At 44.3% G+C, this 25,423-nt stretch overlaps 1 protein-coding gene across 1 annotated transcript; it reads right to left on the reverse strand.

Annotated features, from left to right (window-relative positions):
• Window positions 1-919: 919 nt before the first annotated feature.
• On the reverse strand, window positions 920-22,626 carry TNFSF15 (TNF superfamily member 15). Its single transcript, XM_007094329.3, has 4 exons — window positions 21,980-22,626; window positions 10,518-10,560; window positions 9,747-9,794; window positions 920-6,495 (listed from the first exon to the last, which is right to left on the reverse strand). Exons 1-4 carry the CDS (start codon window positions 22,256-22,258, stop codon window positions 6,041-6,043), a joined length of 825 nt encoding a protein of 274 aa, XP_007094391.2. The 5' UTR covers window positions 22,259-22,626; the 3' UTR covers window positions 920-6,040.
• Window positions 22,627-25,423: the final 2,797 nt, after the last annotated feature.

The following is a 25,423-nucleotide window of genomic DNA, read 5'->3' on the forward strand; positions in this document are numbered from 1 at the left end:
CGTAACAATCGGTTCGTTTTGTCCTTTTGCTCCCAAGTTCCTAGAGATGGAGAGTCCTTTTGAGACCTGATTGAAAATGTTGTCTTTGGTAAGCTTAGATCAGATGACTTTTCTCATCTGGAGAACTGCCATTATGACTTTGTAGATGTTTGTTTTTTAATAAGGTTAGGGCCAATAATTCATTTCTCTCTTTAAGTGTAAAAAATGTTTTGTCCTCCTCACTCCCAGGAGTGAGTGCCCACTGAATGTGAGAAGAGTGCAGAAGGGCACGTGTACAGCCACAGGGTTCCCCCTGGGAGGGAAATTTTGAGACTAAAGTTTTGGAGGAGAGCCTTATCTTCCCTTAATCCATGTCTGATTTTACACGCAACTATTAGCGGGAAACATGATATTTCTGTGTGACAATTTTTGACCCACAGAAAGGGCGATTTAGTATGGCCCCAGCCTGATATTGGTGAGTCCAGCTAATGCTCTGGAAAATGGAGAGAGATGGCTGAGTTGAACCCTTTCGATTCTTGCCCATTTATATTTTTGTAAGAGGCAGTGGGATACCGTGTCAGGTCCTGGGTCCAAATTCTAGCTCTGTCAAACACTAACACAGGTCTCTCCGGCTTCTCTTTCTCTTTCTCAGGATTGGTGGATATGCCACTAAACCACAGAGTCTTCTAAGAAGCTCAGTAGATCCCCTCCTTGTCTCCCTTCCCCTCATTTGACCAGAGTGGCACATTTTGGGGACTTCACCGTTTTTGTAAGATTCATCATAACTTGCAAAAAATCAGTGGCCATTTTGCATTCAAGTACACAGAGCACTAGATGAATTTTAAAGATCTCAAGAGGTTATCCTTAGATCTTAATCTAGCAAGAGAATTAAACGAACAGGTTAACAAAAGGATTGATCTAATTATTAACATTCCGCAGCTTTCAATGCCAATTTATTAAGTTACATCTATTAAATACATTAACACATACAACACATCATTCACAGTGATTAGAATTTGCACAGTAGTGCCCGGAGACACAAGATGCTTACTAGTTAAGTACGTGTCCAACAACATACAATATGCACTTTACCTTGGGATTGTGACGTTTTAACATAAAACATAAAGTCAGTGAAAGTGCATGGGGTTTATCAGTAAAACCACATAAATACCTACATCGGTTCAATCTGTATACCCCTGGAACAAAAGTGGGGGAAGTTACATGTTTCAATGACTTTGGGAATAAAGTCATTTGATTAAGGTCAGGTGCTTTATTGGCCCCACATCGTGTTTCTCCTTCCTCCTGAAGTCTTGCGACAGGTGAGTGGGACTTGCCTGTCATGTTCTCTCTTGCCTTGCTCTCCAGTATTTAGATGAGTACTGTCAAGTGACGACTGCTCAAAACAAAACAAAGCAAAGCAAAACAAAACAAAACACAACACAACTGATTCATGGATGAAATGAAAAGGCTGTGGGCTGGATGTCAGGAGCTATGACTTCTAGCTCAGCACTGCTACCAGTTACCGTCTGACATTGGGCCATTTATGTCACCTTCCTGAGCCTGGATTTCTTCATTATTAAAATGATGTAACTTGGAGTAGATAAACTGTGCAGATTCCCTTGGCTCTACAATTCCATGGCATTCTCTATTGGTCAAGATCAAACCGTCACTTGGTGTTGGGCACTCTCTGAACAAGTGGGAAATTGCAGCCAGTTGTAGGCTGGGAGCCGCTGAACTCTTGACATGGCTTGTCAGGTTCTTAAGGATCCAATAGAACACACAGAAGTCAGTTTAAAAATGGCCACGTTCAAAAAAAATACAAAGGGCCACATAATCATAGATTCGGAAAAGACCTGAGACATCCTTTGGTTCCATCCTTCGGTTCCATCCTTCCTCCCACCTCAATGATGGAAAGGCTTCTACAAAACCCTTGAGATAAGCCCCTTGCTTGAATGTATCCAGGGCCTGAGAAATCACTCTTTGGGGCCATTCTATTTTTAGGGTAGAAAGTTTCTTTGGGTATCCAGCCAGAAATGATGACCCTGTAAACTGCAACTTCTTAGCCCTAGCTCTTTCCTCTAAGGAGACATGGAAGAAGCCCCCCACCTCACCCATGGTTATTTGGTAACACTTCTCCCGTCTTCCAACAGTTTCTCTTCCAGTTATTAAAACACTGTCTGCTAAGAGCAGAGGGTAACTGGATGAGCCCAGGATTATGATTCAGGAAGACAGTACCTAGCTCTAGATCTGCCATGAACTCATTGTGTGACCCTGAACAAGTAACTTCTGTCTGGGCTGGTATGATATTTTCTTCTTAAAATGGGGCGAGGGAAGGGGTGGGGGGCAAATTCATCTCAGAGCTTGGGTAGCTCTAAATATGGTTCTCAGCGTGGGGCACGACAGAGATGTGACTGCTCTGATCCTCACTCTCTTTCGCCATTAGAGCAAAAGGATTCAGGATTTAACAGTCAGTCCACTGAATCCTCCCCAGGATCAGCTGCCAAAATGATGCAATAGCTGTTAATATCCAGGATAGTGGCACACGCTTAAACAAATAAATTCTGCTACACATGGCAAAACAATTTCAGGACTCTAAGCCCTAGGAGAGCAAGGCATCTTGAGGCAGGAAACTACTGCATGTGTTTTGCAAGGTGCAGAGTATAACAAATAATCCTGTCCTGAAGAATTAATCCCCAGTGTCGCAATCATGGGAACATGATTGGGAAAGGACTGGGGAAAATACCCTGCAAGAGAATATTGGCAAAGGACACGCCTCGTGCACACTGAGCTAGTCAATCTTTTATGATCCAGAGGGGTTACTGACGAGCATGGAGGTGGAACTTCCTCTGGGGTTGACGTAGCTTAAATTGAAATGGAGCCAAGGGCCCTGGTATGCGCTGTTATTGAACTGAACCAGACACTTTTCAGGATGTGGAAGTCCTACTGTACCTTAGTCAAAACACTTAGGAATTTTAGTAGCTTAAGCAATGCCGTTCTGCTAAATAGATCTAACCCATGCTAGGGTCAAAATGCTAGGGATCCTGCGCATTCTCAGCATAGATCTTATATTTTCTGAAGCATACAGGCTTTTCAAAGCACCTCTGCCTCATCCATAAGTTCTAATATTTTCAAAGGTGTTGATGGCCAAACTCAAGCGTGGCAGATGATAACCTCTCTCCATTTGTGGCCTAAATGATGGATTCTACCAGAGGAAATGGTATCTTCATTGTGTTCCCTTTTATTAACAGAAAACTCTCTTTGAGAAGCTATTAAAAAACAAACACTTAGTGTAAACACAAATCATTTTGTTAATAATCATCCTTCATCAGATGGCACCCATTTTCCTAATGAGAAAATATCCACGTGCCTAAAGTTAGCTAATTAATTAGCTAATACTGCCAATATAAATGAAAGACAATGGAGGTGCTGAGCAGTTAGAATGAACACGTCTGGGACTAAAATAATTTCTCTTTGTGTCCCCAGGGCGAGTAGGCACTCAGTAAATGTGGAATTGATTTGAATTCAGCCTTTTGAGACACATTGAACCAGCAAAGCATTTTCCTCCTAAATTAACTATTTTCTAAAGCACGTAAGCATGTTCCTTCTTCCCTTGCAAATTTCTGAATGCATCGCATTTACCCTTTTTAGGAGACCATCACATGTTCTTATGCATTCTCTCGCCTCATTCTTGCACCTAGAAATGGTCGGCTGGGCCTTTCTGAACGGTACGAAATACAGGGATTTAACAAATTCAGCAGTGAAAACATCAGCATGGTACACTCTTCGACAAACAAGCTTATGACAGGCGCAAAAATAGATACGTGGCAGGGATTTTGACCCAAAATGGTCAAGTCTTTTTGAATAGTAGGAAACTTCTATTTCATGGATGAATTTCCACATCCACCAGATCCCCTAAGGTGCTGTGGGCAGGTCTGAAGAGCCTGGGTAACAAGGGTTTTTTTTAGTGAAGAAGAAGGTGAGCTGGCCATTCTGGCCTTTTCCATGCAAATCCTCTCCTGCACCCCACATTGCTTGGGCACTCATGCAAATGTAGACAGGGCATTTTATTTTCTCCATGGGGTGTGAGTTCTGATCCTGGAGCCAGACTAGAATTATTGATATCGTTATCCCAATCTGCCAGCTAACATTGTTCTAGGAGTAGGTTGAAGGAGCTTTGTCTTATCAAGCTGGTTTTGTAGTTACTGAGAAACCTTTCCTTTCTGCTTTAAGTAAAGGGTAATTCCTCCATCTGAGATGCCCTTTCCCTGAGGCCATGTGTTGTCCCCGCCCACTCTCTTTTAAGACTGGTTCAGGCTTCACTTCCTTTATGAAGTCTTTTTTGAATCAGGTGGAGATGACCACACCCTTCCCTCTGCTGCCTTGGGTTCTGTGCTGGCAGTTGTGGGAAACTGAAGCCTTTAGAGACTCAGTCTCCCAACTGAGAAACCAGAAATCAATGTTTATTTAATTATAACTTGACCAATATTGATCAAGTACTGTTACACCAATCATGCTGCTTAGAAACCCCATCACACACCTTGGTGCCTCTGTAGTTTCCTGGCAACAAGGGTAAGAGTGATTTTGGTGCCAAGTTTGCTTTTATACCCATTCATGAGGTCTCTTACAATAGGCAGCATTTATTCCAGGAGCCAAGGTGCTGGATGTGGCTCCCCGTGTCATACTCAGACTTCACAGAATGATCGCTGTTCGTGTGTTTCATCCCCACGAGCTCATCTGATCATGGGAGACAAACTGGTAGATGCCTGCTTAACAGACAAGTTGATTGAGGCTAAGAGAGCAGAAAGGTCTCTCCTACTCTTGGCATATTAGTGCAGGAAAATCCTACAGATTTGAGGGTAGGAGCTCACTGTGGTGCAGGAGGGACTTTCTTAATGTCCACCCTCCTCCTCCAGCCTGGGCTGGGCTGATTAGCTGATTATGATTTACCGTATTTAAATCCCTTGAATATTCAAAGAGAAAAACACCATATAACACTCCACCTATCAAATTGTGAATCAAACCTCAAAGCAGATCTAAGTGAACTTGTCTAGATTTGGTGATCGGGATTTTGAGACCCAGAGAATAAGTCTACTGTCTCTTGGTGTCCATCACACTTGTTGCATAGTTGGTCTAGTTGGTGAGAAATCTGTCTTCAAGTTTCCCAAGTGACCTAATCAGCTGGATATCTTACATAGTCAGGAGAGCTCCAGAAACTTTATGTACCAGTGTCAGGCCTTGGAATTACTCCTTGGAGTATGTTGAGTGGTATTTGACCAAGAGCTGTGTACTGGTATCATTCAAGTTTTGAGTAGAGTCTGTCTTGTTCTTCATAGTATCTTCTGGGTCAAGGGAGTGCCCAGAATATGAAAGGTGCTCAAGAAAACTGTGCTAAATAAATGCTATTGTTGTGTATTTGATATGCATTTGGAACTCATATTTGCTTGTTTGATGCCCATGTACATAAAAAAAGGAGAGGTTGCTTTTCTCATTTGCCATAGATGGCACGAAAACAGTTGTGTGGGTTTTTTTTGGTTTTTTTTTTGAGAACGTTCATGAGAAATACCAAACTTTTTCATTTTTTTTTTTTTTTAGATAAGGCATTAAAGTATATATTTGGGGAAACCGTTGAAGGATTTTGCTTCTAGGATTTATGTTTTCTAGGGCTTTGGATTTTGTTCATGGTTCCTGAACTGAATTGAAGCAAATATTTCATAATCATATTGCACAATCATCGGACCTACTGGGGACAAATGTGTAGTATGAAGGAGTGGAAATGTTCTGAGTAGATCTCCATTCATTTGGTGATCGGTGTTCCAATGTTTAGAAACTCACCACTTTTCCAAGCAACCAAGATCACATGTCTGTTCTATTCTGCCTTTTTCTGGTTAAGATTTTCATCAGTTAGGCATATAAAGTATGAAATTTCGGGCTTCAGATTTCATAGTTAAACCACTGTTTCTGTGGAATGCTCCAAAAAACCCCTTGTTATAATTACATATAAGGGAGGAAAATTAGGAACTAGGAGGCAGAGGACCTTCACCCAAGGATGTCCGCCTTGCCCCTATAGTAAGAAGGCTCCAAAGAAAGTTTTATCTTCTTTTGTGTAATCCACCAAAGAGATGTCACTGACGTTCACCATCAGCTTGTCCCCTTCCTGTAGGGAGAACATGGCCCCTAGGTAGATGGGCTGGAACCAGTTGCTGCCTACTTCACACACTGACTTGGTCCCCATTAGGAGCTGGGTTGGCTCTGGGTAGCTGTCTGTTACCTTGGTGATTACTACGATGATGGAGTCTGGCTTGTTCAGTCGGCTCCCTTGACGGATTTCACCACACTCAGATGTGGTCCCTCGGAATGTGACCTGGGAGTAAACAAAGTAGTCTCCAGACTCTGGGATCACCAGGAATTTATTTGTATAGTTCATCCGGTTCTTGATGAAGGCCAAGCCAAGTTCATGTTCCCAATGCAGAGCCGGGAACTGATTTTTCAAGGGCTGTGTGGGAGTTTGTCTCACAACTGCAGAGACAAAAGAGGTTTAATTTGCTTGTGTCAGAACTTGTGGACTTTGCCAAAAAGAGCCTCCTATTATTTACAGAGTGTAGTGATTGAATAAAACCAATGACTAACAAGCTCCTTGAGGAGGAACGAGTGGTGGTGATGTAAGTGGACATACTTTTGTTCAGAGAGGAGCATCTTAGGGACACATTACTTTGCCTCTCTGCACCCAAATTTTCTTTCCTGATAATGTAGAATTTTACCTGAGCCCTGCGATCCTGGAAAACAGTGAAGGTTAAGAAATCTCACTCTTTTGTGTTTTGGAAAACAGCCTCCTTGCAAAGAACCACTTCTCCAAATGGCTTAGATAAAACTGGTGGGTTGTCCCCTTTACGTATCTCTGATACGACCAGACTCCAGATCCTCCAAATCCTCACTCTCTGCCTCACAAATGATTAGCTGAACTGTTTTGTCCCCACTGATCCATTGGAATATACTGCTTGTTAACCAAACTTTGGTTAAGCTTCTCTCCTTCCTCCAGGCCCCTGAGCTTTGGCCCTGAACTCAGCCTGGGCCAGCATACAGTCTCTCCTGAGAATAGGCTGCCCTCGGGGTAAAACATGACACATGCCAACCTTCATCACACATCCTTACACCTGGTTGGTTCTACCTTTGTTTACTCCTTTCTGTAAAAGAAAACCCCTTTTAGCTTAACCCCTGAGACACTTGCAGGCCTTATGGGCAGAGCATTCTCCCTATTGCGACTGATTTTCCTTCTCCCTTCTCCCATCCTGCAATATCTTTTGGCACAAACTCTCTCCTTACTAACTAAGGATTGGTTTTTCACTTGACATCTCTTTCCTTAAAAAGAAAAAAAAGAAAAAAGAAAAAGAAAAAAACAAAGGACAAAAAACACCCATGGAAAGGATAAAAAAGAACAGTGTGTATAAAATACCTAGCTTTTAGCAATATGCTCTAAACTGCTTTTGCATTGATTAGCCTTTTGTTTCAGACATACTGTCCGACGGAGAGGGTATTTCAGAGTCAGATGTTCCGTATAGCTCCTCTGCAATGACATGGTCCAAGGTTACATGAAACACAGGCAGTGTTTAGTAAAAAATCAACATGCAGGGTACGTATTGGAAGGAGAGATTCAGAACATTTGGAAATGCTTCTCTGACACCACCAAGGCCAAAATATAAGCCGGCATAATTGACTGGTGGAGTGGAAGGGGCTGGGACTTTGGGCCACGGAGGCCAGTTCCAGTTCTGGCTCTATGGCATGTGAAGTTATTCATCAGTGATGTAGGTCCCTTCTCTCTGAGTCTTGACTTTCTGTCTGTGAACTGGAGATAAAGCCCCTTCATTGCCATGTTTGGAAGATCAAGTGAACAAAAGAGACATGGACGTTTTTCTCCTGATGGGTGGATATGACAAGTACTCAACAGTTACTTATTTTCTTTCCTCAAATAAGTTAGTATCTTCCATTTTGGCAGATTAAAAAATAAGTTTATTCCATCTTATATATTTTTGCATGGTCTTATGTTTGCATTATTTACAAGTATACATGATATACTTGGACATATAAATGAAAGCTTTTATGAAGTATGGGTAGAGCAGGAAAAAAATGAGTTAGGACAAAGTCATTGATTTCAAATAAAAATAATCTGCAGTAAAATGAATACTTTTTAGGAAAATAAAGACAGAGTTTAATTTCCTATGACTTCTTTGGAAGTCCTTGGCAATCACCAATATGTGCTTTCTGCCACAGCTAAGGGATAGGTTATGATTAAGGAAATAATTAGCAACCTTCACACCTGGTGGCTGACTAGAAACTTGGTTCCTGGATGTTTCTAAATCCCCTTTTCTGATGCTGACTGGCCTATGGTTTATTTTGCACAGTGACACATGTTCAGGACACATGTGATCTCTCTGGCCCCTGCACTAAATGACCCCTGGAGAGCTCTGTTACTTCTGTGCAAACTCTGTGAAAGGCATTTTTATTACTTGCTCCTGATCATCTCCATTCCCAATGTGGATGATGCAACAGATTAAAAAAATCCTCTTAGGCGATGCAGAGACAAAAATCGTTTAGTCTGTAGACAAAGCAAGTTTTGTTAAAGTGGTATGCAATTAGCTATGTCAACTTTGCAGCAAGTGGGAGTTAGGGGAGGAAGTACGTTGTGATGGAGACAGTGCAGGTCTAAGAGTCAAACTTGAATCTCAGCTCTTCCTAGACATGCATGTGACTTGGGGCAAGTGACTTTACTTGTCAGAGCCTCAGTGTTCCCCCTCATTGGGCTGAAATGAAGATTAAATGAGATCATGGATGTAAAATGCCTACCACAGTGCCTGGTACACATTAGGAGCTCAGTAGAACCTAGTTACCTCTCCCCCACCACCCCAGGTCCCCCATTCAGTAGGAAGAGGGGTGATATGTCCACACTCTGCTCTTAGGAAAATCCTGCTCAGTTTGTTCAATCTGTCCCATTCTTAAAGGCAAGTGGTAAGTAATTGGTGACTTGGTATTTCTCTGGTCCTACCCCTCACTCAGAACACACCACAAACACTTTCCTCTTGGTCAAACAGTAAGATACATGTCTTGGGCCACAGGGATATCCCCCTGTGGGTTGCAAATTTTCTTATAGGTCAGGAGAGTACGTTTGCTTTTAACTCTCTAATTTTTCAATGGGGTTTTAACACATATTTGTGCATGGTCTTGCTCTTTTCTCCGGAGTCTTTGAGGTATATGCAACTGCAGGCATCAGATGCCAGCAATTTCGACACTAGGCTTGGGAAACTGATATTGGCGATATCATGAGGATGCTCTTAATCTCTTCACATCAACAAAAATTCTTTGGAAATGTCTACCTTGAATGTAAATGTCCAATCACTTCATCCTCAATAGGGTACAGATGGACTTGATAAGTTGAACAACTCAGGGGATCTTTCATCTTCGACCAGATTCAAAATTAGGTGAATCTCTGAGGGAAGGCATTTCTGAATGACTGAGGATGTGAATGAAAGAGAGAGACAGAACAGAAAGGAAGAGGGCTGATAGAATCTGGAAGAAAATGCCCAAGGGTCATGGGCCTTTGGACCTCTTAAGGGAGGAAGACATCTGAAACCCCTCAACTGAGAGAGGTCTGTTACGAAGGTGTGTGGTTTTGGGTTTGAAGCTCCTAGAATGACTTTTGGCAAATTCTCTGAAAGAAATCTTGGGCCCATGTTCCATGCATGGTCTCCTGGAAAACACACCAGGGAGAAAAATACCTGTCAGGTGTGCCCTTGGCTTATCCCCACCAGCTCCGGGAGATGTGTCTGTAAGGAAAAGACAGAGATGCTTTGTCAGAGGGTGGCTGGAGGGAAGACAGTATTTTGGAGTTGCATGGTGCCTGCCACCAGAGAGAAAAATTCCTCTCCCTCAGCTTGGCCCACTGTAGATTGTTTTTGTTTCTCCAGGGACAGAGAGGCCTCAGGACAAAGAGTCTCGAACACAAATGAAGCTTGGCTCATAACTTTGGGCAATTTTCTAACCTGTCCAACACTCTGTTTCTCTCACTTCTAAGATGGGCTCATCAATTCCTATCACAAATGGAGAGTGCTCAGCATGATTCCTGACACATGGTCTATGTTCAGTAAACTCACATTGCCCTTCCCTCCCTGCTACTGCTTTAGGGGGAGCAAGCTGACCTTATGCAAGGTCCCTTTAACCATATCCATTGATCGATGGCCTAACAAATGGGATAGGGAGCAGGTGGGACATTGTTCTAATGCTTTTATAGGAATTTACTGATTTAATCCACACCAACCCAACAAGGTAGCTACCATTTTAACCATTCTTACAGATGAGTAAACTGAGGCAGAGGCCATCAACTCCAAAGGCCATGGACTTGGCCCCAGCACAATTTTGTCTTTTTAATGACCGGGGAGGAACCTCACTTCTCCTCTAGGTTTGCATCCCTCTGAACCTCCTACATACCAAAACTACTAGATAATGCCCCGTTCCCCACAAGAAAAGGCATCAGATATGAACACACTTACAAGCTCGCTGATGTGAAGGTCCAAACTCTCGCCCTTTTGGAGTCTATTGGGAAAGAAAGATATGATTCAGACCACCTGTAATCCTTTTGTCTCCCAACCCCACAGCTGCCCATAGCAAGGGCATGGTTAAGATGCTGCTGCCACCTAGCCTGGGCACTCTGGAATAAGGGATGCGGCAACGAGAATACGTAATTGAGGGGAATCTTGTGCCCAACACCCCCCTTTCCTCCTCTAGCAGTCTGAGGACCTTCTTTCTCCTATGCTTGTGTTGGAAGCTCAACTTTGAAGTTATGTCCTGAGAGCTTTCCCTGTTCTATTCTAGGACACTGTGACATCTGTCTTGGCTTATATCATTTGAACCAATGGTGGCATTTGTTTTCTTTTCTTTTTCCACCACGATTTAAAAACTAGAACTATTTTTAAAATTTTTAAAGTTTATTTTTTTTATTTTGAGAGAGAGAGAGAAAGAGAGAGAGAGAATGAGTGGGCTAAAGGTAGAGAGAGAGGGAGAGAAGGAGAATCCCAAGCAGGCTCCTTACTGTCAAGCAAGGCCGATACGGGGCTTGAAATCATGAACTGTGAGATCATGACCTGAGCTGAAATCAAGCATTGGACGCTTAACCAACTGAACCACACAGGCGCCCCCCAAATTGGAACTAATTTTAAAAATGATCTAGAAAAAGAAATAAGGGCTCTATTATCCTACCCATCAGCCCCCCTTTTCCATGAAATACATGAAGAAATTTGCATCCTTGCAATCGTAGTTTGCTAGCCATTTCAGATACCACATGGGAGTGAAAGAGTGACTGCTTTGGAGGCAGACAGACCCGAATTCGAATCCTGCTGTCAACACTGATTAACAATATGATCTCAAACAATATGATCTTTCCTCTCTGAGCTCTGGTGTCCTCATTTGTAAAATGGGAATAATAACATCCCTAGCCTCAGATAACTCCCAGATTTGAGATGAGGATCAAAACAGAAAATGCAGGAGTCAGGGCAAAGAACGCATGGAAAATGAAGGAATCACCACTTGTGTGTGTGAACGTAAAGCTCAGGAACAAAACAAACTAAGTCCTTGGCTTAGTCCTTACATTTTAGTTTCCAGAAAACCTTTCTGATATGGTATTGAATCACCTCAGAGTCTTCTGATTGGGTTTTTATAATACATAGTCCCCACAGACAGAGAGCTTCATATAACCAGTTTTACGTCTTAGAATCTGTGCGTGTGTGAGATTGTACTCGTGAATGAAGAATTGTGCGTCCGTGTGGGTGTAACAGAAGACAGCTCCAGCAGTGGGGGAGGGTAGGAACAGATGTGTTTTGTGTGTCTACATGTGTCTGTGGCATGGTGCTATTTGCACACGTGTATGTGGTCATGTGGGTGTAGCTGTGTCATTGCTGAACAGGTCTTTGAGCAGGTCTATGATAACAGTGACCTCATTAGAGCCCAGACTGCCAGGCTCTTTTTATTCCTAAGCCATACTATCTAACCTCCCCTGGAAGGCTTCTTGAGGACAGAGATCCTGTCTTTGAATGACTGAATCTATTGTTTCTCCATTGTCTGCTTCCTAATTCTGTTAATGGCACCATGACTGCTTCCCCTATTACCAGGCTTGAAACTCACTGCTTTCTTCTTCTGTAAACCCAAGCTGCCACTTCTATTTTGAAGCTTTTCTCATTTATGCCTCCCCTCCAGGCCTTAGCATGCTGTTCTCCTGGATTCTCCCGTGAGCCTCTTAGCTGGTCCTTTTGCATCTGGTTCTCCTCTTCTCGAAATACCTCCTTGCTTGCTCTCAGAGTGCTCTTTCTAAAGCATCACTGTATTGGGACACGATTCTGTTCATACATCTTCAGTGGCTCCCCATGGTCTTTAAGACACAGGCACAAATACTTATCTTGGCATTCAAGGTTCCAGTTGACCACCCCATTCTTTTTACCTGCTCTTTACTCCTCTCCAAGTCCTCTGTGCTCCAGCCATGAGAGGCAACCACAGTGAATGACTCAAAGGGCCTGAGAAATGCAGTAAGTGTAGCCACCATCTGTTGAATGACTAGTGGCACTGACCTATGCTTAACCCTTCACACACATTGTCTCCTTCCGCTTTGCAAAGTCTCCTAAGGTAGATGTTATTCATGTCCTTATTTGAAAATGGGGCTTAAGTAACTTGCTCAGTGTCCCACACCTGGAAAGTGGAGACATAGGATTTTAAACCAGGCCAATCAATTCCAGAATCCCTAGCCCTAGGCAATTGTACCTTCCCACTTCTGGACAAGCTCCCTCTCTGGTGAGGTGGATGGATAAGTACCAGCAGTTCTGTGCACTGTGAGAATAGGGGAAGCACAGAGTTCAGAAAACAGGAACCTGGCCCAGGAGCGGGGGAATCAGGGGAAATTACCTCTGAAATGAGTCTTACAGGTCCCACAGGTATTAGCCAGGTGATAAAAAGTAATGGCTATTCCAGAAGAGGCCAACAGCTTGTGGGAGAGTAAGGAGGCCCAGCAGAGCATGGGAGCAGCTGGGAAACTACAAGGATTTTTGCTGCCAAATGAACCCATTATATACATTTTAGCATAGGGGTGTGAGTAGAGTGGCTTTGGAAGACCTAAACCCAATTGATGTGACTACTTGTCCAACATCAATAACTTTGATGGGCTAGGGTGGGGGAGCAGAGAAGCAGCCTAGAAAGGAGCTCATTCTGTAGCCTGTTTCCTTATTTGCTGTTGTCAGAGCTGGTAAAGAATCCGTCTCTGACGAGGCAGAAAACTGAAGGTGAACTCAAAGAGAACTGGGGAGAGTGCGGTCGCATCCTCTTGTGTACAAAATGATACTGCCCTGGCTGGTCTTCTGCTTCATTTAGTTCTCTGCTGAGAAATCTCCTTGAATATCTGCCTATTTTTGTCTAAGCAGACGCTCTGCCAAGAGATTGGAACATTCCTTTTGGCTCAGAGTCTCGCTGCCATTAGTCTGTATCTGTGATGTGAACACATTTCCTTATGGGCTCTGCTGGATTTCTATAACCTAGGCACATGTTTATTCTCATATATGGTTGGACGTGTATGGGTTTCAGTGGCCTGGAATCCGCTATACATCTGGAGCCTGTGACAGTCCTGGTTGGCAGATGTTGAAGACCTCAACAGTCCAAGAGTCCCCAAGAACATCAGCTGGGACTCTCTTTCCCAGAACAGCACCTAAAGCCTTCCATTGCTGCTTCTCTTAAGAGTGACTCTATCATGGGAGAAAGCTTTTTGTGATGGGAAGCAGGAATGAATGAAGAGAAGGTTTGAGACAAAGAACTAGTAGCTTATTTGGGAAAAGGTTTGTGCATCTGAGCTGGTTCCATGCCAGATCTCAGGATGGCCGCTGACAACACCAGGCCAATACAATTCCCAAGTGTCCTCCAGCCTGATTCATCTCCATTGCTTCTGGGTTACTCTGGGGGCACCAAGGAGACATTAGCTCCTGAGGGGTGCAGCATTGTCTTCCAAATCTGAATAGTCACAGAGTCCAAGAGCATCCCTGGGAAATGTGATTTATTCTCTCATAAATGCCTTCTCACACCACTGGCTGAGAACCAAGACCCCATTGCTTTCTCTTCCTAAGCATTTATCACTCCCTGAAGTGATATTGTTATTTGTGTGCTAATTGCTTTTTGCTCTCTAGTGCAATTCAAGCTGCTTGTGGGCAATGACTCGCTCCATCTGTCTCTCGCTTACCACCAGATTCCTGGTGCCTCAGACAGTGCCTGGCACTTCCGCTGGATTATCCAAAGGGCAAAATATGCTGTTGCTCAGATGTCAGAAAGATAGGAAGAAAATAGAGCCAAGAAATGAAGCAAGGTTTAGCTTCAGTGACTTTAGCCTGAGTTTTGCAATCTAAAAAACTAAGAAAGAGACCTTTTTTATTTTAGAACACATGCCACGTTTTGAGTTTTTGTTTAAATAAAAAACAATTAATTCAAGAGTTGGATGGCCATCATCTTTTAGGACTGGAGCCTCCAAAGGTTTTCATCCCAGGCTCTGCTGGCAGCATAGTCATGGCTCCAGAAATGTTTATTGATGGTTGTGAGTTTTGGCCAGGAGTCAGAGGCAGAAAAGGCAAATGTGTCTGCCCATGGGGATTTGTATTAGTGGAATGTGGGGCACCTGTGGCCACCAGCATTTATGAGCCCAAGCAAAGCAAGCTGGCACTTTTAACCCCTTAGTTCTTATAGGTCAGGGGATTTTCCTCCTCATTTGATTTTCTTTCTCTCACTTTTTTTTTCTTTGTATGCTAATTGGTAATCCCTGACACAAAATAACCATGACCTATTGCTATAAGCATATTTGGAATTACTCTAATACTCCAACCAGGGAAGAAAGAAGGATGGAGGAAGGAGACTACTATCTAGTTGGGTGCTCCGGGGTGTGAGGTCCTGTATTGGTGTTTATGTGTGTTTCTTGTCTACCGCTCCAGTTATTCTCAAAGAAGGGCATTACCTTTCTTAAAAGATTTTTAAAAAATGTTTATTTATTTTTGAGGGAGAGATAGAGTGCGAGTAGGGGAGGGGCAGAGAGAGAGGGAGACACAGAATCCGAAGCAGGCTCCAGGCTCTGAGCTGTCAGTGTAGAGCCCAATGCAGAGCTTGAACTCACAAACTGTAAGATCATGACCTGGGCTGAAGTTGGATGCTCAACCGGCTGAGCCACCCAGGCACCCCAGGGCATTATCTTCTTTTTTTAAAATTTTTTTAACATTTATTTTTATTTTTGAGACAGAGAGAGACAGAGCATGAACGGGGGAAGGTCAGAGAGAGAGGGAGACACAGAATCTGAAGCAGGCTCCAGGCTCTGAGCTGTCAGCACAGAGCCTGACGCAGGGCTTGAACTCATGGACCGTGAGATCATGATCTGAGCCAAAGTCAGACACTCAACTGACTGAGCCACCCAGGTGCCCCGGCATTACCTTTTTATAGCCTTTGTAAGCCAAACATCAAAGAGTAAATGGAGGGTCTGGGATCTGAACTTGTAGACCAAGTGCAGACCCTGGCATGTATCAGGAGCCCCCTAAACATTAGCTGAGTATACACCATGGACAATCGAACTTGAAGATAGATGGTCTTTGAGACTCTCTTACTGGTATTTCCCCAGAAAAATCCCTTGAGTGTGTTTTAACTAATGACCCATTTAGCCTTTCTCCTGTGTCCCATACTGACTGTCTTGTATACTCATAAACAGGAAGAGATATCCACTGCTTGCCGTCATAAATGCCTCAATTGCAAAAACACATAAATGTTCTATGACCCATAGCATCCTCCCAGGACTTCTAGGAGAAATATACAGACAGTTGTCTCCTTGTCTTTTGCTTTTGTTTCTCTCTGTACTCACACGGGGATAAATCCAACCTGGAGAGTGTTTTATTCCAAGGCTATTTCAATTCATTATCCTCCAAGGCACACTGGTCAGGGCTTTACACACAACATTCCGAGTGGCTCACAGCTAAGAATGTGGTGTGTGCAGCCAAGCAAATGTGGAAATCTCAGCTCTAGTGTTTCCTAGTGGTCTGATTTTGGTATGTCACCTAACCTCAGCGAGACCCAGTGTCCCCATCCATGAAGGCAGGCAATAATTCTTTCCTCCCAGAAGAATCGTGATGCCTAAGAAAGACCACACACATAAAGTGGATATCCAATTTATCTTCCTTCTTTCTTTGGGCTCAGTTAAAGTTTGTGGTACATCTTATTGGTTCTGCATAACTTCCTTTTGGTTTTATCGCTTCAGTGATACACAGAAGCTAGCCTTGTGTCTCTTTACGACCAGTGGCAGATTTGAACCCTTTAGGACCTCTGGAAGGCCTCCTCCTTCTCCCAGCAGAAGAGGCTTCCTCTCCTCCATCTACAACTGTCTTCTGGACTTCTGCCCCTTCCTGTGCAAAGGGCTTGAGGGAAAGGAATGTACTCCCTCCCCCATGTTTCAAAACCCACGCTTGTTACTGCCATGGGTGGCTGGGCCTTATTAAGGAGACCTGGCTGGGAGATGACCTGTTACAGCTGGACAGTGTGTGGTCTGTCAGGTGAGGACACGGGAGCTCACAGTGCTGGGCACGGAGTGATGTGTGTGTTTATTTCAACAGGTCAACAAATGGATCCTGGAGTCACCAGTTCTGGGGCTGCTGTGTCTATTTGGGGTTCGCACCGTGGCTGGTTCCCCCTCCTTTCCTGTGGTCTCTCTGCCTGACACCGACAGCCTGACCTTGGGCGTGAGTTGGGCTTCTCTTCCAGGTTTGCCAGGACTTGCTGAGGCCACAGGAGAGGCAGGGCCACTGAATGCTCTGTGTGTTGCAATTTCCAAAGCACTTTTATCTCAACCATCTGTTAGTTTTCTCTAGACAACACTGAAAAGGGATTGTCATTACTGCCCTCATTTCCAAAGAGGAAGCAGCCCGAGTGAGACAGAAGGCTCACCCTCAAGGTGGAGAGAGCAGGGGCATTGTGTCTGTTGAACATCAGGCAATAGCTTCCCAACATCCTCTTGCTGAATTCTCACCTCAGAGCTATAAAACAAGTGTGTTCACCTCCCCACGTTATAGACAGGGAGTGGATGACTTAGGGAGGCCGGGGACCTTGTGCATCCTTTCCTCTCTCTCTACCCAGCTAACCCTTTGTGAGTGCCTTCTGTGTGCCAGGTACAGCTAGGAGCCCCCAGGGGAAGGAGGAGATTAGCATTTATTGAGCATTTACTATGTGACAGGTACTTTTTAGGGAATCCTTGTCAAATCCTCCTGACCATGCCACGAAGTGAATGATTTGCTGCGTTTACACCACAGGCAGAAACAGTGTAGTGCTTAGAAGGAACGTATATGGTGAATCTGAATCCCAATGGTCACGTGGCTTAGATTTTCTAGGCCTCAGTTTCATCATCTCTAAAATGGAGATAACAGTAGCACTTTCCTTCCTTGTTGTGCGGTTTCAAGGACTAACTGAGATGATGCATCTAGTAATAATAGCAAATGTATCATACATGGATACATGCCAGACCCCAGGCTAAGGGCTTCATAGGCATGATCTCATTTACTCTTCTCAGAACCTTAGGTTTGAAGAAGCTTAGAATGGTGTTTGGTACATGATCAGTTATTAGAGGGTCACAGATGTAATGTGGTGGAGCCATGGCATTCCCTCAAACCTGTGCAACTCTGAGGCCTCAGTCGGCATCACTGTGGGGTCCCGTGGGTCTGGATGGAGACCAGGGCTGGGGTGTGTCTCAGGGGCAGGCGTGGGGGGGAGAGGCGAGCAGGGAACAAGGGCTAGGAGTCTTGCAGGGGTTTTCAGGAAGGGGTGGAAGGGAGGTTGTAAGGAAGCAAGAAGAAAGTAGGGAGAGTGTGTGGGGATTCCAGAAGAAGACCTGGAGGGGAAGGACAGAGATAGGGCCGTGGTTCAGTCCAAAGAAACAATGCTGCTAATGACATCCCTGACAATTTTTCGCACAGTTCTGTGTGCCCACCGTGCGCCGGGCTGGGGCTGAGCCAGCATGGTACATTCTGCCATGCCTGGAGTACAGACCCTGTATGTGCCAGAGCAGTGGCTGGGGAAGATGGAGGCCTGGCCTCAGGGCCCCTGTGGGCCAGCGTGGGGGCTCACAGACCCAGCCTGAGGGCAATCGAGGCCACTAAGGGCCCCAAGAAAGCCCGGGCCGTGGTCCAGGGCAGCTGGCAAAGAACGGATTGGAGTGTGGGTTGTGGGTGCAAGGCCAGGGTGGAGAAGGAGGCAGGGAGATAGCTCACAAAACGTCAGAGAACAAGAAAGTTCCTCCAGGGTCAAAACCCACTCTCTGGCCTGGTGATTCCAGAGCGGGAGGAGAAGTTGCCCTGTCTGATGTAATTTCCATGAACAGGAAGTTCCCTGGTCATAATAATAATAATTGCTACCAATTACTAATCTCCCACCTCCTGCCAGACACCTTAAATACTTTATTTCTAAGTATCCCCTGTCACACATAAGGAGCCTGAGGCCCAGGGAGGTTAGGTAACATGGCTAAGAAGTATCTAGGCAAGAATTTAAACTGAGTTTTTCCCAGATACCTGGCATCTTCCAGGAGTCTAACGACCCTAAAACATTTTACTATCTCTCTGGGTTTTGTTTTACATGTAACATATACATTTTGTACAAAAAAGGTATAAGTTTAAAAATGCTTCTCTCTTGCCCCACCACCCAGTTCCCCAAGCTAGATGTGGGCAGAGCTACCAATCTCTTGTCCTTTTCCTGAGAGGTTCTATACATTTATAAAAACATTCATAGATATGAATATATATATTTCCTGAAAATGAATGTCCCCCATTCTATGTACCATTAGGTACCTTTTTTTTCCTCCCAATTAATGATATATCTTGGAGAAATTCTCCATCCTTACATCTAGAGATGTCTCATTTTGTTTTTTTATTTTTTTTTAATGTGTATTTATTTTTGAGGGGGGCGGGAGGGGTAGAGAGAGAGGGAGACCCAGAATCCAAAGCAGGCTCCAGGCTTTGGGTTGTCAATACAGCGCCCGACACGGGGCTCGAACCCACGAACCTTGAGACCATGGCCTGAGCCAGAGGCTCAACCGACTGAGTCAGCCAGGTGCCCTGAGATGTTTCATCTTTTTAAAAATAGTGGCAACTGCAGATTTTCCCTGCATGGAGGTGCCAGGATGTATACAACTGATGCCATATTTATGGACACTTCCCCTACAGGTGGTTATAAATCTTTTCAAATCTGATTTTGATCTCTGCTCTGCAAACCTACCTGGGTTAAGGATTTTGTCACCTTGAATCTTTCCTTACATGACCCCTGAAGGGAGAGTCCAGTTTAAAATACATATATTTTACCAGTTTTGGTAACTGTCTTTGTTGCTATTTCCTACACCAGTTGCTACTGGTTTTCAGTAGCTGCTGGGTGTCTGGCGTCGTGTGAGGATGGCTATCACAGTAACGGTGTGTGGGTCTCCCTACATTCCTGCACTCGTCTTATCAGTGCTGCCAGAGGGTTGACATGTGAATCCTGTTTTGGTAGAAAAGGAAACAAGTTCAAAGAAACGAAACCACATTCCTGTTCTTACCCAGCCAGAGGTGGGTGAGCTAGAATTCAAACTCAGATGTCTACGAGCCATGACATAGTTCTGCCCACTCAAGCTCTCCCTGGTGACCTAGTTTCCCTCCTGAATCCTATTTTCCATGTTTTCTGAACTGGTTATTCTCCATTAACCCAGTAGGATCCACTCTTTGCCCTTCTTGGACCCGCCCTGTGTCCTGTGAGGCTGTCTTCTGGGCACTCTTGCTTTCCTGGCTCTTTTGAGCCTGATTTCCAATCTGGCCAGTGGGATGAGAAGCAGGGAGCAGAGAGTGACCAGTTCTCCTGCCCTTTTTCCTGTTCCCTCCCTGCTGTCTGGCAAGCAGACAGGCTCCACTTAACCCTCAGCGCCTCCAGCCAGCCCTCTCCTATGTTTTCATTCTCCCTGGGTCCCCCTAAAACTGCTCCCTCCCTTTGCTCTTTCAGGCCAAGAGGTGATGACCAGCCTCCCACTGTTGCTAACCTCACGATGCTTCCAGCTCTTCTGCATTTCGGCAACGAGACTCTTCTTTGAACCTTTCCAAACCCTTTAAGCATTCTTCTTTAAACTCTCTTGTTTGAATGGGCCGGGTGTTTCTTTTCAAGACTCTGATTGCTACATGTGCCCCAGCCTCACCCTTGTTTCCCTTTCTCTTCTTCTGACGCACCAAGAAGTTGGATAGCCTGGCCAAACCACAGCACTAACCGTCTCTGCATGTCTGCTCTCCAGGGAGATTGGTTTAAGCATCACAGAATGCAATATTAGCCTTTTCTTTCTTGAGTACCTATGATAGGGCAGGCACTCATGCCTTCTCTTGTGGGCTTCTCTGTGTAGTGACAGCTCGTATCTCAAGCTCTCTTCCTGATGGAGCAAGTTACCAGCCCTGTGGACCGTGGCATTCCGCCACCAAGGGCTGGTGACCGGCTTCCCACGGTTGCTAACCCCAAGGTGCTTCCAGAACCCGATGGTCTTCTAGATCAACAAAAGTGTTCTTTGGCATCTGCCGAAATAGGGGATCTCAAGACATCATTTTAGGCAGAGGCACTGTTTCCTTACAGATCCCAGGAGAGTTCAGGTTTTTGGAGGTCCCTCAATGCCTCATTCCAGAACAACTGTCTCATTCCAGAACAACTGTCTCTTTCTGGCTAAAGAAGGACAGAATCCCAGAACACCGATGAGATGCTCTGGTTTGACTCCATAGGAAGCTTAGGGGGTTAGGTGGCTTAGGGGTCACAGCCTGACTTCCCATGCCTTGAATTTCTTCTCTAACATGACACCATTTCCAGGTTATCTGCGTATTTCTATGTTTTCTGAATGATGACATGTGGCTGTGGACCCTGCTGCCTGAATCAAGATCTGTTTGCTGACTCTGAGGGGGTGGTGAGAGTTACATATTAGCCATGGCTTGGTCTCTCCTGGTGTTCCTGCTGTGAAGCCAGCCAGCATTGCTTAGAAGACAGACTTCCAGTTAAATCAATTAAAAAGCCTGTTTTCTCCTCTGGCATATAATACCTTTGACTGAAATGAAATCAGTCATGACAGATTCGCAGGAGTATTTTTTTTTTATAAAAGGGTATTATTTGAATGACACTTTCTTTGGTCTTTAAGGTTTTTGATGTTCCTAGTCCAGAGTTGTAAGTTTCCCCTTGAGACCTGTACCCACCCCACTTGGCACCAATGTTCTCCCTACATCTTACATTCATTTTTGACTAAGCTCCTCTACCCTGAGCCCCCAGCAAGGTGTGAGAGATAGAAAATAAGGCAAGAGATTCTTTCTGGAGCATTGAAAAAGAATATTTCTAAACCCAAGAAAGGGGGTTGGTTAGATTATAGCACAGACATATCATATACAGGAACATAATGCAATCATCTATATCATCATACTGCTGTGAATTTACTAACAATAAATAAAATCATAACATATTTGTAGACTCAAAATAATCTCATCTTGTTACAAAATACAGAATTCTATACCCAAAATATCAATAGTGGTCACTTCGATGTGGTTATGGGTAATGATAATTATCATCTTTTCCTTATCTGTGTTTTCTAACTTTCTTCAATGACATATGTTAGTTATATAATTTAAGGAGGTTTTTTTTTTTTTTTTAAGAAAAGGAATATTCCCAAATAGTCATAGTACACTATGATTGTAATTATCTAAAACTATGTTATTGGAGGTTGTTCCCATATAAACATAAAGAGGACAATTCATCTCCTGGAATCATTGAGGATAAACACCAGATTGGACCTCTCTGCCTTTCCCATGGTGTTTCCTTAGCATGGGGAAGCAGGGAGCTTGGTGGGTCAAAGGAGTCTGTCCACAGCTGCAGCGGCTGCCAGGTGCCTGCAGCAGGTCAGTGGGCCCCTGGCTCAGGGCTCAGGGGAGAGACTGCTTACCTGGAACACACAGGCGTCTCCTCTGGCCCGGAGCTGGCCCACAAGCAGGTAGGTGGTGAGTCCTGCCAGGATGGGGAGCGACAGCAGGCAGCAAGTGAGAGCCCAGCGTGCTCTGCTCTTGGCTGCTAACCTGGCTCTGGCCTTGGGGGTGCAGCTGCCTTCCTCGGGCAGCATTTCCACGCTGGCTGTTTCCCTGAAGCCCAGCCCCAGATTCTCTGCCATGCTCCCGCTGGTCCTGGAGACGGCTCTGACTCCCCCTGGGCAGAGAGACCCCCCCATTAAATAGAAGACAGGCTCTCACAGTGGGTGCATTAATCACTGCCTACTCCACCCCCTGGCCTCTCCCCTCCCCCTTCCACAACACACTGGGCCCCGCCTGGCTAGGGAATGCACCGCCTACAACAGAAACCAAGTCTGGTTTAAGAAAAAAAAGAAGAAGAAGAAGAAGAAGAAGAAGAAGAAGAAGAAGAAGAAGAAGAAGAAAGCTTTCCCAAGCATATTTATATACAGTGTGCTCATGTGCTTCTTCCTTCGTTTACAGAAGGAAGTGAGGAAAGTCCCTGGAGGAGGAGAAAAAGAATCCATCAAGACAGTGGGCGGGGCGAATTAAAATATAGCTGTTCCCAGTGCTGGAGACCTTCCAGCCATGCCAGTCTGGGGAGTGTGCCGCTTCTGGAAGTGAAAGTGAAGGCCCGGGAGATGTGTGGTGTGGCTTGCAGACTGGGAAATAGAAATCGTGTTTGCATCACTGCTGTGCAAAATGCTGCCAAGCCCTCTGCAGTTTTGAGCTTCATAGGAGCTCATTTTTCTTGCACAGCCGGAAAAACCAAAGTTCTGGAAAGTGAAAGGCACTTGCTTTAGGTCATCCAGGGATTAGGACAGAGGAGCTAGGATGATGGTTTAGTTCCTCAAAATCACTGTTTGGGGTTCTTGCCTCTACCACACATCCATCTGTGAAAGGAAAGTGCATACCTTGCCTGAGTAGACCAGTTGTCTAAGCAAAGAGTGTGAGGTCATAAAGGTGACTGCTCACAAAAAGAGGACATTGACTTCTCTCTTCTCTGATTAGTTCCAAGTTGATTGAACACAAGTGATAGGCCTTGCCCTCAGTTGGGTGTGTAGAGGGCCCACAACATGTAATAAAGGCTAACATTTATTAAACATTTCCTTTGTGCCTGTCACTGTTCTAGGGGAGTTAAAGGTATCAATGGAATTATTCAATCCTGAGATAACCTTTTGACGTAGTAATGTTATGATTACCACTTGACAGATAAGGAAATGGAAGCATAGGATCTCGACTCAGGTAGGCTGGCTCCAGAGTGTCGTAATCATTGCGCTACACTGCACGTGCTGCTGTATTGTGCACGTACACAGACACCCACACCCAGTGTGCCCAGAAAAAGGCCACCCTTCCAGTTAGGGGTTGGAGAAGCTTCCTGGAGAAAGAGCTGGTGTAAGAACTAGGCCTTGAAGCTTAGGGAACACGATGTTGGAGAAGAGTAGAGGACTCTGCAGAAAGATGGGTAATAGAAATAAGAAAGCTTAAGGATGTCCTGTGGCAAGTGGTGGAAACTAGCCTGACAAGCACCTCCATTCAGTTGCTACTTGTGCTATTTCACATTGTGATCCTTGTGGGCTACTTGCAAAGGCGTTCCATGATCTGGTCCCTGCCCACCATCACCCCTCACCAGTGTCCAGCCTCAACTCTTACTCTTTTCCCAAGCTGCAGTTCTCCCAAACGCATTATGGATTAGTGAACTGTTGCACATGCTAGTCCCTCCACTGTGACGGCCTCCAATCCTGTCCTATCGTATCACCATGCTCCCCTATTTCACACTTTGTATTAAAAACTTTTCTGCATCCGTGGCCTCTGAGATTGGGTGAGATGCTCATCTATGTTTTTATAGCTTCCTGTTCTTCTCTTATCATAGAATATTTCATAGTAAACTATGGCGGACTACTTTTCCATTGTCTCCATTAAATCATCAGATGTAGGAGGGCAGGTGCCAAGTTACTCACATCCCTTCCCTACAACTGTAGCTCCTAATGTAATAATGGTCATAACTGACATCTATTGAAATAAACATCTAACACATTTCCAAAGAATTCCAGCAAAGGATGATTTTTATGTCTCTTGGTTACCTATTCTTGGCTTAACAAACCTGGTAAGACACCTTGAGACTAACCTAGATCTTTGCCATTGTAACTTTTGAACACACAATCACCCTTAATACTGGATCATCTTGAAAGAGTTTACAAATATGTTCTTATTCTTGTATTTCTTTTTTAGAAGCTTGCTATGCTTAATCAAACCAGGGTCTTAAAAGTGTTAAATGTATGGGTTCACAGGAAGAAGTATGTACTCTCACCCACAAGATCAAAAGGCCTCAAAAGATGAGGAAGATTAAAAACACCAGACTGGGGATCTGGAGGTGTGGGTTTTAAACCTCAGTTGTGTGACCTTGAGAACTCTAGCAGACCCACCTCATTTTAATGTACTTGGCTATCTACAAAACCTGGTAAGTAAGCTTGTGATACTTCTGTTTAAAGTAAGATTCAATGGATTCTGAGTTTGTGCCCAGGGAATGTCCTATAAGAAGAGAATAAGAGTGTTAGGGCCTGGACCTATGGACATTTGTTTGAGGCGGTTGTAGATGTAGATTTACATGTAGTTGCAAGAAACAAAACAGAGAGATCCTGCATGCCCTGGACTCAGTTTTCCCCAAAGGCAACATCTTGCCTAACGAGAGCATAACATCACTACCAAGAAATTGACATTGACATTGATATTCAGACTTTACCAGTTTTTTATGTATTCATTTGTGTAGACTTATTTAGTTTCTGTGTAGTGTGCCATATGTGCAGATGTGTGTGACAGTCACCACAGTCAAGACATAGAAAAGCTCCGTCTCTAGGATCCCCCATGCTACAATGTATAGCCTCTGCTACTACCCTCCTCTTTTAACCTCTGCCCTCCAACTCAGTAATCATGTTCTTTCACAAATGTTATACAAATGGAATTGTGTGGTCTGTATACTTCTGAGATTGGCTTTTTTTTTTTTTTTTGCTCAGCACCATTTCCTTGAGGTCCATCCAAATCATTGCATGATCAATGGTTCATTTCTTTTGATGGCTGTGTGGTATTCCATGGTACGAATGTAGCATGGTTTGTTTAACCAGTCACCCACTGAAGGACTTTTGGGTTATTTCCAGGATTGACTTATTTATTAACAAAGCTGATATGAATATTGGTATACAGGTTTTTGTGTGAACATGGCTTAATTTCATTTCTGGTATAAATGCCCAGAGTGAAATTGCTGGGTCATAACGGTAGGCACTTGCTTCATTTTGTAAGGAACCGTCTTTTCTAGAGTGTTGGTATCATTTTGCTTCCCACCAGCAATGTGTGAAAGAACCAACATCCTTCTCTGCATTCTCTCTCCA

This window comes from Panthera tigris, chromosome D4, assembly GCF_018350195.1.
Source record: "Panthera tigris isolate Pti1 chromosome D4, P.tigris_Pti1_mat1.1, whole genome shotgun sequence".
Taxonomy (NCBI): Eukaryota; Metazoa; Chordata; class Mammalia; order Carnivora; family Felidae; genus Panthera; species Panthera tigris.